The 15,883-nt window shown below is 46.0% G+C and overlaps 1 protein-coding gene across 1 annotated transcript in view; it reads left to right on the top strand.

Annotated features, from left to right (window-relative positions):
* Positions 1 to 10,999, top strand: part of LOC147020581 (cytochrome P450 7A1-like) — a 34,612-nt gene extending 23,613 nt beyond the window's left edge. Inside the window, exons 6-7 of the mRNA XM_085896033.1 lie at positions 8,699 to 8,877; positions 9,188 to 10,999. Of these exons, the coding sequence (XP_085752159.1) occupies positions 8,699 to 8,877; positions 9,188 to 9,475 (467 nt within the window). The 3' untranslated portion in view covers positions 9,476 to 10,999. The remainder of the gene's footprint in view (positions 1 to 8,698; positions 8,878 to 9,187) is intronic.
* Positions 11,000 to 15,883: the final 4,884 nt, after the last annotated feature.

Raw genomic sequence — 15,883 nt, 5'->3', positions numbered from 1 at the left:
TCATAACGAAGGCACCTATGATGTCATAATAAAACAGACATTCCCCATGAGGAGTGCTTGCTGTGTGCCGTTTTTTTGTATGCAATGTCGAGGCTCGTGTGAGAGCTAACACACAGAACATACAACAGGGGGAGCAGGAGATAAGAGGGGCGGGAGAGGGATGAACAAAACAATGGGGAACAGAGACATTAGGAGATCTGTGGGAGGGAGAGGGATGGGGCGGGGAACACGGGGTATACAAGATGGACACCACAGGGGCTTTCAGGAAGGAAAGCAGGGAATTTGAAGGAGTTGGGTTTGGGGTGGATTAATGGGGGTAGAAAAGAGAAGATAAGAGGTGGTGGTGAACGGCTGTTTTGAAGACCTGGAGGGAAGAATGGGATTGAAGAGAGTGTGAGAGTTTGTTCCAAAAGTGGGGAAAAAGAGGAATGAAAGGGTGAAGGTGAGCAGTGATTCTTGATTATGGTAGATTTACTAGAAGGGGGCAGACCTGGAGTGCCCTGCGGAAATATGGGGGAGACAAATCGCAGACAGAGCGGGGGAGGTGAGGGGCGAGACTGGAGAGGAGAGGATACAGTAGAAAACAGAAAGACCACCGACCTGCCTGCAGTGAGAGAGTGAGAGACCCAAAGACTCAGCCTCATCACGGGAAATACCAATGATCCTAAATGCCTTGGTTTGGTTTCCTTGGTGCAGTCTCAGAGATACAGAGGTCCAAAGTTTTTCCATTTTCCCAACATGGCTGCCACACCATGTGACCTATGATGTCATAATTATGATTAAAACATTCTAGATGAGTAGTCACACCTCTGGTGAAAATTTTGTCTCAATTCAACAAGCGATTACGGAGAAAACACGAAAGTTCTGTGCGGACAAACAAACAAACAGACCAAAACGCAATATCTTCTTCTTCGTCAAGGGTATTAAACTTCCTCCCTCTCCACCTTATTCACACACACACACACACACACACACACACACACACACACACACACACACACACACACACACACACACACACACACACACACACACACACACACACACACCCCTCACCTCATCTCTCTCTCTCTCTCCCCTCCCTTTCTCCCCCACTTCTCTCCCCTCTCCTCCACTCTCTTTTCCCCTCCCCTCTCTCTCACCCTCTCTACATGTCCGTGCTCTATCCTTTTTAAACAACTTTAATTTCCTTCTCTGGTTTTTATCGCCTTCGCTGTTCAGTCATTACTTTTATTTCATACTTGATGTACAATTCTCTTTACAGAGCGTTAACGGTGCTACCGAAGCAGCTTCCCGAGCAAGGGTGAAACTGGCTTAAAATATTGAGCAAGGGTTATACTGGCAGAAGGAACTGGGTTCCTTCCGATGACTCCAATGCAGCATAGGAAACCCTCCAATATCGCGGAGGTTCAATTCCTGGAAAAGTCTGCAATAGTTGAAACCGCGATCGTGGAAACCAAGGGCCAATGGGAAAGCGGGGGTTTCTGGACTTTGAGAAGATATCGAGGAAGATTGACGGCAACCATATAAAACATGTTATATATGACTGTTTTTACAGCCATTTTTCCCTGCTGGGCAGGGGTTGGCTTTTTCTTGAGGCAATGTTTTATGGCCGGATGCCCTTCCTGACGCCAACCCTGGTCGCCTCTTACGACACACAGGGATATGGTACACCTATTCTAACCGGGGCATACACCGGGACCAGTACACTGGTACTCATTTCACCGACCTCGGAAGGATGACAGGCTGAGTCAACCCCCTGGTGTTAATTCAGCAACCAACGGGGCTTGAACTCAGGACCCTGGGATCCCAAGCCACCACCCTAACCACTAAGCCAACACCAGGCTGTATAAAACATGTTAACATTGAAATAAATATGTAAATACAATAAATACGGTCTAAATTAAACAAAAACACAAGTTTTACCTTTTTAATAAAATTACGACACAGCGAGGTGGGTGATTGTAAACGTATTACGTACTCGTACTGTACTCTGCTGTAAATAGAAACCACATGATTTAGCTTGGGATTGATGCTGTTCGAGGGGGGGGGAGGGGGTTGAGAGTGGAGTGGAGCAGGGGAAGGGGTGAGTGGTGAAGGCGATTCAGCGAACGGAAAAACAGCATTAGCTTTACAACGAAGGTCCCTGCAGCATTGCCACAACCCACAATGGAGAATGGTAACACGATCCTTAAATCACCTTACCTTGAACCACGATCTTCCCTGCTTGGGGAACAAGGTATGAGATGACATCATCTTCTGTCTATATCAGTGTTACAAACCTGCTCCGCTATAAATCCTTTCTCCTCGATTTGTTTCACAAGTTGTGCATGAGAATGTTTCAGAACGGGGGTTCGAATCCGGGAGTTGGAAATTAAATATTTGGCAATAAGGTTCGAATGCGGAGTGGGAAAATGAACGTTTGGGAATTGGGTTTGAAGGACAATGAAGGTTTACGAATGAGGAAGAGTACAATGGGGAAGATTCTCCCTCCAATCATTGACCACATAATGGCGGCATTTACAGATGCCACATTTTCACCTCGAGCCAACCGATGTTGGAACTCAATATTTTGCCCAACGTCATAACCTTTCTCTGCCTTTTGGTACAACGAACTTTGTCCATCCATTTAGATTTGGGCTCATTAAAAACAGTGCACGAGAACCTCCACAAGGATCATCATGGGAGGTGATCGTTCACGCACACGACACAAACGATAGCATCTCAACTCAAAAACCACAATTGGTCGAAATGAAATCCCACGATCATGCAATTGGAACACAATTGGTTTCCCACGATTAGTGGAAATCTGCGATATTGGAGAATTTCCTACATTTGGTTTTCCATTTGATTATGTTTGTACCATATCCTGATGCTGTGTGGATTGTGCTTCCCCGCTGATGGACCCCTGGTAGCTTGTACATGTTGCTATGTTTGAACCTGGGGAGTAACTGCTGAAATTCCGGTTCTGGGTTTGGAACGTCGGCAGGTGCCTTTCAAGGCTCTCTGCTGACGATCTCAAAGTTAAGTTTCCGGTCGTTATCTGTCCCGTTTTAAATGTTTATTTTCTCACCTGCATGTTAGTGTGTTCCTAGTTCAGCTTTGTTTCAAAAATTGTGCTATTTTGAGAGTTTTCGTCGACCTTGTCTTACCGAGTACTTGAGGCCTACCCATTGTCCCCCTCGGTGTACGATCGTGTTTATTTGTATTTTCGCCCCATTACCTTCAATTTCGATCTTCCCCACTTTCCCAACGTCCCCCATCCCTCCCAACTAAACACTATTTCTTGTCTTAAATCCCCCCCCAAAAAAATACCTTTCTCCTTGCACACTCACGAGTCTCGATCCTTCTCCCTTTGCTTCTTCTTCTTCTTCCTCCTGCCGGCACACCATCATTATTCTACTGAGCTGACCCTCTCTCGCCATTACCTTCACGATTTCTTCCGATCAACAACCTTCCATTCCCGAATCTTACCTGTTCTTCAAAAATACATAAAAAAGAATAGTCTTCCTTGTATCCTTTCGATCTCGACACCTGAAACCACGTGTCTTGCTCTTCTCTTCCTGGTACTTTTCATCGACCCAGCAGCTTCACACCACGTTTACCGTTCCAAATTCACCACACACTTCCACGATTTTACTTCAACCTTCCCTTTTCCGAACGTTACGCAATCCATATTTAAAATAAATAATTTCACTTTTGACTATACACCTCCCATAGCCAATTGCTTCTCTCGTAACCACGTGATCTGTTTACACCCCCCCACGTTTACCGTTCCAAATTCACCACACACTTCCATGATTTTACTTCAACCTTCCCCTTTCCGAACGTTACGCAATCCATATTTAAAATAAATAATTTCACTTTTGACTATACACCTCCCATAGCCAATTGCTTCTCTCGTAACCACGTGATCTGTTTACACCCCCCGCGTTTACCGATCCAAATTCACCATTCACCTCACGATTTTTTCTACAACACTTCCATGACCTAATCTGATGAAAACTCTCTCAAACAATAACAATAATAATGATAATAATAATAATAATACTATCTCTTATAATGCTTCATCTTCCTCTTTCACACATGTGTCCATCGCTTCAGATTTGGCCCAACCGATATTCGTCCCTTGTCTTACCCTCCCCCTCTCCTCCCCTCCCTCTTCATTATGATACACTCTTCACTGTATCATAATTCACTACTCTTCCACTATTTAAACAGACTGCTCTCAATTCGACCTTTCCTTCATACCTTGCCCTAAAAATCCAACTGTTCCAGCGTTTCTTCTCTCCATTCTCTGAATTCGCCTTTATTGCATCCATCAAGAAACGTGTTAAATCCCATCTCTGACCTAAATCTATTTAAAACCCCAGTTTGCCATGGATGTTCGCTTTCCATCAACTATTCTATTTTTTTTGCAACTTCAGTGCCAACTCACCCCCCTCACCCCTCACTCTCACTCTCAAAGCAACCATCCCACTCTTGTCCCTCCAAGCCTCCCTCTCACCTCTCTCAAAAAATCCCCCTCTCCTTTCTCCCTCAACTCTCCCCGCTCACCCTTCTCCCACCATTCACCCCCCTCACTCACCCTTCTCAAAGTTTTCCCTCCTCCCATCCACAAAGCTGCCTCCTTCTCCTGCCCTCTCACCTCCATCTCTTCACTCCACCTCCTCAAATCCTCAACTGCCTTCTGCCCCCTCTCTTGTCCCCCTCTCCCCCAGCACCACAGAGCCTTTTCTTCCCCATCATCCGGCCCCCTCCCCTCCCCTCGCTAATCTGCAATCCCCCACACTCTTTCAACAACCCTCCTTACCTACCCCCCCCTCGTCCCTTGTCTTACCCTACCCTCCCCCTCCCCCCCTCCACCTCCTGCACCCAAAGCCTCCTCCCCTACCTCTTCATTAAAAGTGTGGACCTCAAATATCCGGGGACTTTGCTCAAACCTTTCAGATCTGTCCATACAGGTTGCCACTGACAAACCAGACATTATCTGCCGAACAGAAACTTTCCTCTCCCAAGACATGTCTGACTCCCAAGTATCTCTCCCCGGTTACTCCCTCTTATGGTTTGACAGACCTGAACCTCGTCCTGGTGGAGGTGTTGCTCTCTTCATCAAAGACTCTATTCCTCACTCTCCATGCACTGCTCTCACTCCCCACGCCCCCAGGAATACCTCTGGCTACGGCTTCCCCTCCACTCCAACCTCATGTTTATATGTGTACTGTACCGTCCACCGAACAGTGATGACTCCATCAACTCCTCACTATCCGAAAACATGGACCATCTTCTATATTCTCATCCAAACTCTCTCTTCCTCTTATGTGGTGACTTCAATTGTCATCACGCCAGTTGGCTAGGTGTGGGTACCTCTCTCACCTGTCATGGCACCTCAGCAAAAGCTTTCTGCGACTCATTGGGACTGACTCAATCGGTCAACTTCCCGACCCGGATCTCAACCAATGGAACTCCATCTCTTCTGGATCTGATTTTGACAAATTTCCCTGACAATATCTGCTGCTCTTCCTTCGCTCCAATCGGTTCTTCTGACCACGTCCTTATTAAAGTGGACATCTCTCTGGCTGTTATCAGAGAACCACCTCACCGCCGTCGAGTCTGGCATTTCACTCAAGCCGACTGGCAGGGTCTCCGAGCAGCCATCAAACTTACAGACTGGTCTCCTATCACTACTTTCTCAAACATCAACTCATCCTGGGAATTCTTTCAAAGAAACTTGCTCTCCCTCATGCACAGATTTATCCCCTCTCGTGTTCAGTTGTCCTACCCTTCCTCCCGCCCTTGGTTCACTGAAGCTTGTGGCGAGGCAGTTGTCCTGAAACAACTTGCCTTTGCCTCATGGAAAGCAAACCCAACTGAGGGCAATCTCAGTTCCTTCCACAAAGCTCAGAACAAGTGTGTATCTACCCTCAGGAGAGCCAGAAAACAACATCTTTCTCGTCTCAAGTCTGAACTCTCAAACCTCTCTCCCTCCTCAAAATCCTGGTGGCGTTTAATCAAATCTGTTTCTGTGTATATTCCCCCTCCATCCCCTCCCTTACCTCAAATGGCCGCACTGCTGATACCGCACGTGAAAAGGCTGAATGTCTAAACTCGGTGTTTGCAGCTAAATCTTGTGTCCAAAACCCATCGCTTTCTCTACCCACTTTACCCAGTCGCACCCAACTGTCCCTGGACTCTGTATCCTTTTCTCCTGACAAGGTGGAGAGCTTGCTTTCAAACTCGACTCAGATTCTGCAACCGGTCCAGACGGCATCAGCCCACGTGTCCTAAAAACCTGCTCTTCTGCTCTTGCTCACCCTCTCTCTGTTCTATTCACCCTCTCATTTGCTCAAGTTCATCTGCCATCTGCTTGGAAATCTGCTAACATCACTGCCCTGCACAAAAAAGGTGCAAAAACAGATCCCTGTAACTACAGACCAATCAGCCTTCTCGCAATCATCAGCAAGGTTCTGGAATCCATCATCGCTTCAGACATTAAATCCTTCCTCTTCTCCAATGGCTTGATTTATGATCATAAATTTGGTTTCAGACTAGGTCCCTCTACCCTGGATATGCTGCTTCTGCTCTCCCAACAAGGGATGGAGGTCCTCAATGCCGGACATGAAACCAGAGCCATATCCCGAGACATATCGTGGGCTTTTGACACGGTCTGGCACCCTGCCCTACTCACCAAACTCTCTTCCTATGGTATCCAAGGCCATCTCCACTCATGGCTCGCAGACTTCCTCTCCTGTCACAGTCAACGTGTGGCCCAAAATTGAGTTCTTTGATCCCTTCTTCCTGTCCAGGCTGGAGTTCCTCAAGGTAGCGATCTGGACCCTGTTATTTTTCTGGTTTTCATCAATGATCTCTCCGACTCTCTGGAAAATCCTCTATTTCTCTTTGCTGATGACTCCACCCTCTGCCGTACCATCTGTCATCCCTCAGACCGGCAAGCAGCAGCTTCTTCGCTCACTGCAGATCTGGATAAAATCACAAACTGGTCCAATATGTGGAACATGTCTTTCAATCCAGACAAATCGCACACTCTCACTATGTCTCTCTGAAAGGACCGTTTAGAAACCCCCCCCCCCACCCACCCCCATCTACTTTCTCAACAATCCTCTGGAAGAAGTCCTTTCTTTCAAGCATCTGGGTCTCACTATCTGCCATGACCTTTCCTGGTAAAGCCACATTTCAAACCTCGCCTCCAAAACCAGTCACCGGCTGGGAATCCTCCATCGTGCAAAGTCCTTCCACGGCCCACCTGAGCTCCTGACCACTTACAAAGCTTTCGTCCGCAGCCTGATGGAGTACTGCTCTCCCCTCTGGGCTGGTGCTCGTTTCCCACATTTTTCGGCTTCACGCTGTGGAAACCAAGGCATCTCCCGCAATGAAGCTGAGTCTTTGGGCCTCTCACTCTCTCACCGCAGGCTGCTCGGTGGTCTTTCTGTCTTCTACCGTCTCCTCTCCAGCCTCGCCTCCCCCCCTCCTGCTCTCTCTGTGATTTGTCCCCACCACATTTCCACAGGGCGCTCAAGGTCCACCAACAACCCCCTTCTGGTAAAACTACCAAAATCACGAATCACTGCTCACCTTCTCTCTTTCGTTCCTCTTTTTCCCCACCTTTGGAATAAACTCCCTCACTCTATTCAATCCCATTCTTCCCTCCAGGCCTTCAAAAGAGCTGTTCACCACCACCTCTTATCATCCCCCATCCAAATCCCCGATCTTTTCTACCCCCGATAATCCACCGAAGCCCACCTCCTTCAAAGTCCCTGCTTTCCTTCCTGAAAGTCCCTGTAATGTCCATCTTCTATTCCCCATGTTCCCTGTCCCATCCCTCTCCCTTCCACAGATCTCCTAATGTCTCTGTTCCCACTGTTTTGTCCTTCCCACTCCCTCCCCTCCTGTCTCATGCCCCCTTGCTGTGCATTGTGTGTTAGCTCTTACACGAGCCTCGACAAGGTATACAAAAAAAAAATAACAATCTATTCGGGTTCTTCCCGACATCTTTGTTCTTTGTTCCTTTCACACTTTTTTTCTAATTTTTCACAGTTCTCTATTCATTCTAATTCTTGCTGTTTCTTCTCTTTCATCCCTTGTAATCTTTATTCCTCTGCTTCATTATCTATCTCTCTTAAGAGAAGTTAATTGTTGTAGAAATTTTTTTTCTGTAAGGCCCACTTGGCTGCTCCTGGATGGGGTTGAGGTTTATGTAGTCGCGGCTGAAACCCGAATCCTATCCAGGTTCCTCCTGACGACTCCATCCATCTTTACTGTTTACTTCTTCGGGTTCCTGCTGATGACTCCAATACAGTGTTTGTTTTTTGTTTGATTCCTGGGTGGTTTGCCATTGCCTTCCCAGCAGTAGTTGGGGCAGGAATTTGTAATTTGGCCACGGTGCCAGCGATCGCTCGCCCACTCTTCCCGAAGGACACCGTGGTGATCTTTAATGTCCACCGACTAACGTCGGTATACAGGACGCCGAGTTTTAGGTCCATTGGACGGACGGCACACACATTGATGATTCACCCAGTCTGTGAAACACCAGGTTGGCAGTTTAAAGCTGGACTGAGATTCAAACCCAGGCTCGATAGTCGAGACTCCAGAAGCAAATGTGCGTTCCTCGAGGCCATCTGTCAGTCCAGGTCGTCTCGTGAAACGATGCTTGATTGATTTCCTGATGTTTGCATTGCAGGCAGTGCCGTGAAGGAAACTCTGAGACTCGTCAGTAGTGCGATGCACGTGAGAGTTGTGAAGCAGAACTTCAATCTGGACCTCGGCTCAGGACGGACGTATTCTATCCGCCGTGGCGACATGCTCGCAATGGTTCCAGAACTGACTTACATGGATCCTGAGATCTACGCAAAGCCAGAGGTATGACAATACATGTATCGTCCCAGGTGTTATCCCAGAAACCCCACATCTACATAACTAACCGTGCAGCAATCTCTCCGAGCCACAAGAAGTAAAGTCTCACTCACCCTTAATCCATACCTTACACTTGCCTCCCTCCTTTAAAACAATATGGTGTCTGTGCAATTAAATTTTCCACCTTGTCCTCTATTTTAGCTTTTGTGTCAATAAAATTTTGTCCTTGCTTGTCAATATTTTAGCTTGTCCCAATAGCTATTGGTTTGTGCGGAGGTATTTACACTTTCGAACCGTCTGGGTGATGTTCCAACAGGAATTCCACCACGATCGCTACATCGACGAGTTCGGGAAGGAACGAACATCTTTCCAGTACCGGGGTCGGGACCTCAAGCACTTCTTGATGCCCTTTGGCTCGGGCTCCAGCATGTGTCCTGGACGGTTTTTTGCCCTCAATGAGATCAGGCAGTTGATGGTGTTGTTGCTTTGTCACTTTGACATGGAGCTCGTACACCCCGAAGACCCCCCACCCAAATCCCGTGGTTACATCGGCATACAACCGCCCAGGGAAGACGTCATGTTCCGCTATCGGTGCAAAGTCTAGTTGCTCAGCCAATGGTCCTTTACACACTCGATGACCATTTCTCCTCCACCACTTTTCATCATCTTCACCACAATGGTGAAAATATCTACGACCAACAACTTCATTATTCCCCGTCATTTAATGATCAACATTTTCGATAGTTCAGCTTGCTTAAATATTATCATATTATTACTGATACAACCATTACCACCACAACGATTTGCATTCATTATCTCAACACATCTTCATCAGTGCCACAAACTTCACTGCTAACCAAGCCGTTGTCAGGAGTTATCCAGACTGGAGGTTGGTTCATGGTAGGCTGGACGATGGTTAGTGTTATAGTAGGGGTTGGTTATTGGTATTCTGGGGGTTGATTAGTGTCACAGCCCCTTTATAACTTAACTCCTTCATCTTCTGCACACTTACTTTTTTAGTATACACTACGATGATAGTTGCATGCAGGTTTGCTTCCACATTTACATTTTGAACTCACCTGGAATTTTGTCCGGTGAGCTTCTGCAATTGAGCGGCGTTCGTAGGTAAGTTAGTGAGTGAGGTTTCTGCAAACACTTCAGTCATTATCGCTTGAACCAAATACACTATTTTGATGAAACTCGGCTGCAAGTTTCATATCTGATGCCGAATGAAAGTGCATTGACCGCATCAAAATCTGTGCTCATTAAGGGTGTCTGTGGGGGGAGAGGGGTTTGAACCTCCCCTCCCCCCCCCACCCAACATTGGTATTTGCTGTCCTCCGAAACTACACACACTATTTCAATGAAACTCGACGATAACCTGATATACCAAAGTTTGTTCACGACATTAGAAAAAAAAATCAGGGTCGAAGGGGGTCTGTGGGCGGGGGGGGGGGGTGGTGTTGAGTGACTTGTTGCTGATCCAGGTGAACTTCAGGATGCATGGTCCTATTTTTATTGCAGTTCTCAGTCTCGTTTTGAGCTTTAATTGTCGCTTTTAGTGGGGCAACTTAGCTGAATATAGCATAACAATTGTGCATTTTGTGAGGAAAGCACCAAATTTGGCACACTAGTAGCCTATCATATTATGAACAGATTTGGATATTGGGCCATCTCAAAATTTTTGATGGCAGTGGAAAATGGCTGCCACAGCCATCAGCGGCTGAATTTGAGATGGCCCAATATCCAAATCTGTTCATAATATGTTAGGCTACTAGTGTGCCAAATTTGGTGCTTTCCTCACAAAATGCACAATTGTTATGCTGAGTTGCCCCACTATTTGTTTATACTCCAGTGTAATAAAGCCATTCTTTGAGGATGCGAAATATGTTTTTCATGTTTATAACAATACCATTTGTTATGCAGCATCAATATTCAAATTTTAATTTTCTCATATCCTCCTTTCCTTGTGAGGGAAAGGAGGAGAGGGATGGAGTTTGATAAAGTGTTTGTAATTATTAATTATAACTCCTACAATTCATGGATTCATGAGAGCTTAAATATCTTCAAGGTTTTCAAAAAGATTTGATTGCAAAAATTGAATATTAAAAAAAAAGTCAAAAGATAAGTATCAGTGTCCAAGACTTGTCTTATGTGCCGAAGCCAAAATGCTTATGGCGTTTCCACGCTGGACAGCCAAGCACGACCGTTGCTTGAACCATGCCAGTTGTCTACCATCACCAGCGGATGCTGCGAGCATTCCACCCGTCATTAATGATGTGGGACGTTGATTAGCCATAGACTGCCGTTGATTCTATGTCGATAGGCTGCTCCAGCCATAATGGCTGTGTTGTTGACATTGGATTTTGACAAACATGTCGACACAGGTGCAGTCCCAAGTTGGCCTTCTCCCGTTCTTGTAGGGGACAATGCTCAAGCCATCAGGGCGTATACTTTCACCATAGTCGAAACTCTAAACCAAGCTGTTCCAAGACAGATGGTACCCCTGCCTGCTGAAGGGGACGTTTGACCACGTCGTTCAAGGCAGTGCGTCTTTGTGAATGACCGGCACTAAAACGGCACGTCAGATCATGATGGCCGAGCATTCTATTGCATCGACATATGATGCTCACAACCTGTCTCTCCAACTTGCAGGGTGACCACAAGCTTCAGGGACTCTGGGTCAAGCTGTGTTCCCAGAGAGGGAACAGGGTGACTGCATGGAGCTACATCCCGCTCAACTTGGTCGCTGCGGCCAAAAGACGGGCTCTGGCGACCTGATTCACCCCGTTCATCAGACTGGAAAACAACACTCTTTCCACCTCGACGTCCCAAGCTTTTTGGCTGAGCCAAGACAGACCTTCAGGTTCACAGACATCGGCATGAACCAAGCTCTATGTTGACGCAGACACTGCCAACTCCCCCGTTTACGCCATACTGCTTCGCGGGACAGAACGGCATCAACCAAGGGGCGGACAGCCAGCAATGAGGAGATTAAGCCAGGGAGGGCAATGTCGGTGGCCTTCCTGAAACCCAGACCACCCTGTTTAACTGGAAGTATGGCTTGCATCCAAGCAATATCATCGAAAGCAAAATTGGAGATTTTGCTCAGTTTCCCAGATGTTGCGGGCAAAAGCTCCTAACTGTTTGCCATTCATGTAGGAGGGACACACATGCAAGATATGTAGGAGCTTGTGCAGGGCAAATAAATTTTTGAGCAAAACAAATGCTTCGTGAGCGTCGATTAGCTCCAGACGGCTTGCCATTCAAATCAAATCGTTGTGCTTCTCGATGATGGCTTTGGGCAGTGGCCTCAAAAAGATCAGAGTGCCAGGAAGCGTGCAGTCATTAGTTGGGACAATCTTGATATTGGCGAGGACTACCTTGAATATGGCCTCGGTAAGTTGAGTCGTCTGGCGATGCGTGGTTACGAATAGTTAGCTCACACTTGCCGCCATTGATAAAGTCCAATTTCGATGAGTTGAGAAATATTTTGAAGGTCGGCCAGCACTTTTGTGGGGCTCGTCACCAGACAATGCATCGTCCAGGTACCATAAATTAAGCTCCGACTGTACCCCCTAATTATGGGGTCAATTCCCAGAGAGAAATGGCCAGGCCCAAAAGGGTCACCCTTTTGGATGCCCTTTGCTGGAATGAATGGCCTCGTCACCGGCTAATAGGACTGAAGGCCGAGCATATGCCTGCCAGATGAGCCGATATACACCTTCAGGCTTCAGACAATAAATAAATAAATCATGCCTCAAGCAGTTGAACACGTTACACGTCGATCTTAAGGAAGACACGGTTTGGAAGTGGATTTGCCAAATGGTGTCTGGCAGCGTGAGCAGCCGCTTCACACCCAAACATTGGTCGAATAGCCCAACTGGACAGGGCAGAGCCCAGCCCCAAGTTCATCGGAAAGGGATCGAACTCGGGCTTAGGTCACGAGTCAGCAAAACATATTGCTGACGGTAATCATTGAGGGGGGAGAGGGAGGGAGGGCTCTGAATGTTTTGTAATTATTGGAAACTCTGAAGCAGAACTTCAAGCTGGTCCCTGGCTCAGGACAGTGATTTGCCACTTGCCATGGAAACTTGTTGGCATTGGTTCCTCAAATTACGCATATGGACCATGATATCTACACAAATTCAGAGGCAATGGAAGATGATGAAAGTGGTCAGTGAGGAGGTTCCCACCGTGTGCTGCCTTTTTGGCTGCTGGTTGCATCATATGTTAGGGGGGGGGCTATGCTGCTGATGCAGTGCCCCTATTACCAGTATACTGGTGCTCATTTTGCCAACCTCGGAAGGATGACATGCTGAATCAACCCAACCTGGTATTAATTCAGTGGCCAATGGGGCTCAAACTCAGGATCCTAGGATCCCAAGCCACCACTTGAACTGCTAAGCCAACACAAGGCTATCGTGGAGGTAAATTATCATTCTCAAACTCCCAGAGTGATGGTCTGATGGAAATCCCAGCATAATAGATACAGTACCTCGAGAATGTCTACACTCTACACCCTCTTTCAAATTTTTCACCTTTTGTTGCCTTATAGCCTGGAATTAAATTACATTAAATCAGATTTTCTCCACCTTTATTTACATATCGTAATCCACAACTTCCAAGTGAAAAACAAATTATACACATTTCAGAAAATTAATTAAAAAACAAACCGAGAATATCTTGGTTGGACAAGTATCCACTCCCCTTATAATAGCAATTGTAAATTAGCTCAGGTGTAACCAATCACCTTCAAAATCACACACCAAGTTAATTGGCCTCCACCTGTGTTAGATTGGAGTGATTATGATTATTTCAGAATAAAATCAGCTGTTCCTGTAGGTTTCTTCTACTGGGTTGTGCATTTCACAGCAAAGACTAAACCATGAGCACCAACGAGCTTTCAAAAGATCTCAAAGATAAAGTTGTGGAAAGGCACAGATCAGGGAATGGTCATAAAAAATATTTCAAAGGCCTTGAATATCCCTTGGAGCACAGTCAAGATAATCATTAAGAAGTGGAAGGTGTATGGTACCACCAAGACCATGCCTAGATCAGGTGGTCCCTCCAAACTGGTTGACCAAGCAAGGAGAAGACTCATCAGAGAGGCCACGAAGAGGCCAATGGCAACTTTGAAAGAGCTACATGCCTTTATGGCAAACACTGGTCACTATGTGAACGTGACAACAATATCCCAAACACTCCACAAATCTGGCCTGTACGGTAGGGTGACAAGAAAGAAGCCATTACTCAAAAAAGCCCACCTCGAGTCCTGTTTGAAGTATGCAAATAACCACTCTGGGGATTCTGAAGCCGTGTGGCAAATCGTTTTGTGGTCTGACGAAACCAAGATGGAACTTTTTGGCCTAAATGCAAAACGTTACATTCGGCACAAACCCAACACAGCACATCACCCAAAGAACACCACCCCTACTGTGAAGTATGGCGGTGGCAGCATCATGTTACGGGGATGTTTCTCAGCAGGAGGGACTGGAGCACTTGTCATGATATAAGGGAAAATGGATGGAGCAAAATACAGAAAAATCCTGAAGGAAAACCTGCTGCCTTCTGCAAGAAAGCTGAAATTGGGATGGAAGTTCACCTTTCAGCATGACAACGACATGAAGCATCCAGCCAAAGCTACACTGGAGTGGCTAAGGAACAAAAAGATAAATGTCGTTGAGTGGCCAAGTCAGAGCCCCAACCTAAATCCAATCGAAAATCTGTGGCATGACTTGAAGATTACTGTCCATCAACGCTCCCCTCACAACTTGACTGAGCTTGAAAAGTTTTGTCCAGAAGAATGAGCAAATATTGCCCAATCAAGGTGTGCAAAGTTGGTAGAGACATATCCCACCACTCACATCTGTAATTGCTGTCAAAGGTGCTTCCATCAAGTATTAACTCAGGGGGGTGGACACTTATCCAACCAAGATATTCCAGTTTTGTATTTTTTACTAATTTTCTGAAATTTATCGAATTTATTTTGCACTTGGAAGTTGTGCGCTATGATGTGTAAATAAAGGTAGAAAGAGTCTGATTTGATGTAATTTAATTCAAGGCCGTCAGGTCACAAAAGGTGAAAGGTTTGAAAGGGGGTGTAGACTTTCTATCGGCACTGTACATGTTGGGATTCGTATCTTTTTAGAGCTTTTTGTTTCTTCCCAACCCAATTCACTCACTTGCAGTTACTTAAAATATATTCCTGCTTGCTGTTCCACAGGAACATTGTGTATCGAGATAAGGAATGTGGTCAACCTTGAATGATCCCCAGGAACATTGTGCAAGTGGATCTTGGAGTAACTTCAGGTCCTCCTTATCTGCTTAATACACAGGTGTTAAAAGGACATAAAGCAGTTGGTAAACAGCTGGTCCTGGGATGAAAGGAAGGACGATTATATAATTAAATTTGTTGGAGATAAAACCGCATATATAAGGGAGAGTGATTCGACCATTAGGGCAGAGCACTCTCCGGGTTACCTCAGTTGCTAATTGGTGTACCTGGTGTCTGCTTTCCATGTGCGCACACGTTTGATAAATAATAAACAGTTTTCTCTCAAGTACATAGACGTCTTCATGCCTCAGTAAAGGGTGATCGATGCCTCGACATCCATAGACAGGTTTGGGATAATCCAAAAATCTTTCCATTACCAGGACCTGGAACTCGAGTACTTCCTGATACCTTTTGGCTCGAGTTACAATGTGTCCTGAACCTTTTGCCCTCAATGAGATCTGGCAGATGGTGGTGATGGTGGTGTTGCTCTGCTACTTTGACCTGAAATTGATACACTCTTCGACCCTCAATCGAAATTCCAAGCTACTTTGGTAATACTATCCCCTGATCATGGTGTACTTATCTACTATCATGGTGTAAAGGAGCATAATGGTGGAGCAAAGCTAATATATGCAATTGATTTGACAATTCATCATAGTTACCAACTAAATTTCTCCTGGAAGTCAGGGATTTGTATATCTTTGAAGGAGAGTATATTTTGTATTGTCATCTCGG

The sequence above is a fragment of the Eptatretus burgeri genome, chromosome 9, assembly GCF_056783735.1.
Source record: "Eptatretus burgeri isolate ZD-2024b chromosome 9, Ebu_testis_v1, whole genome shotgun sequence".
NCBI classification, from domain to species: Eukaryota; Metazoa; Chordata; class Myxini; order Myxiniformes; family Myxinidae; genus Eptatretus; species Eptatretus burgeri.
This window is presented reverse-complemented; position numbering and strand designations above follow the sequence as displayed.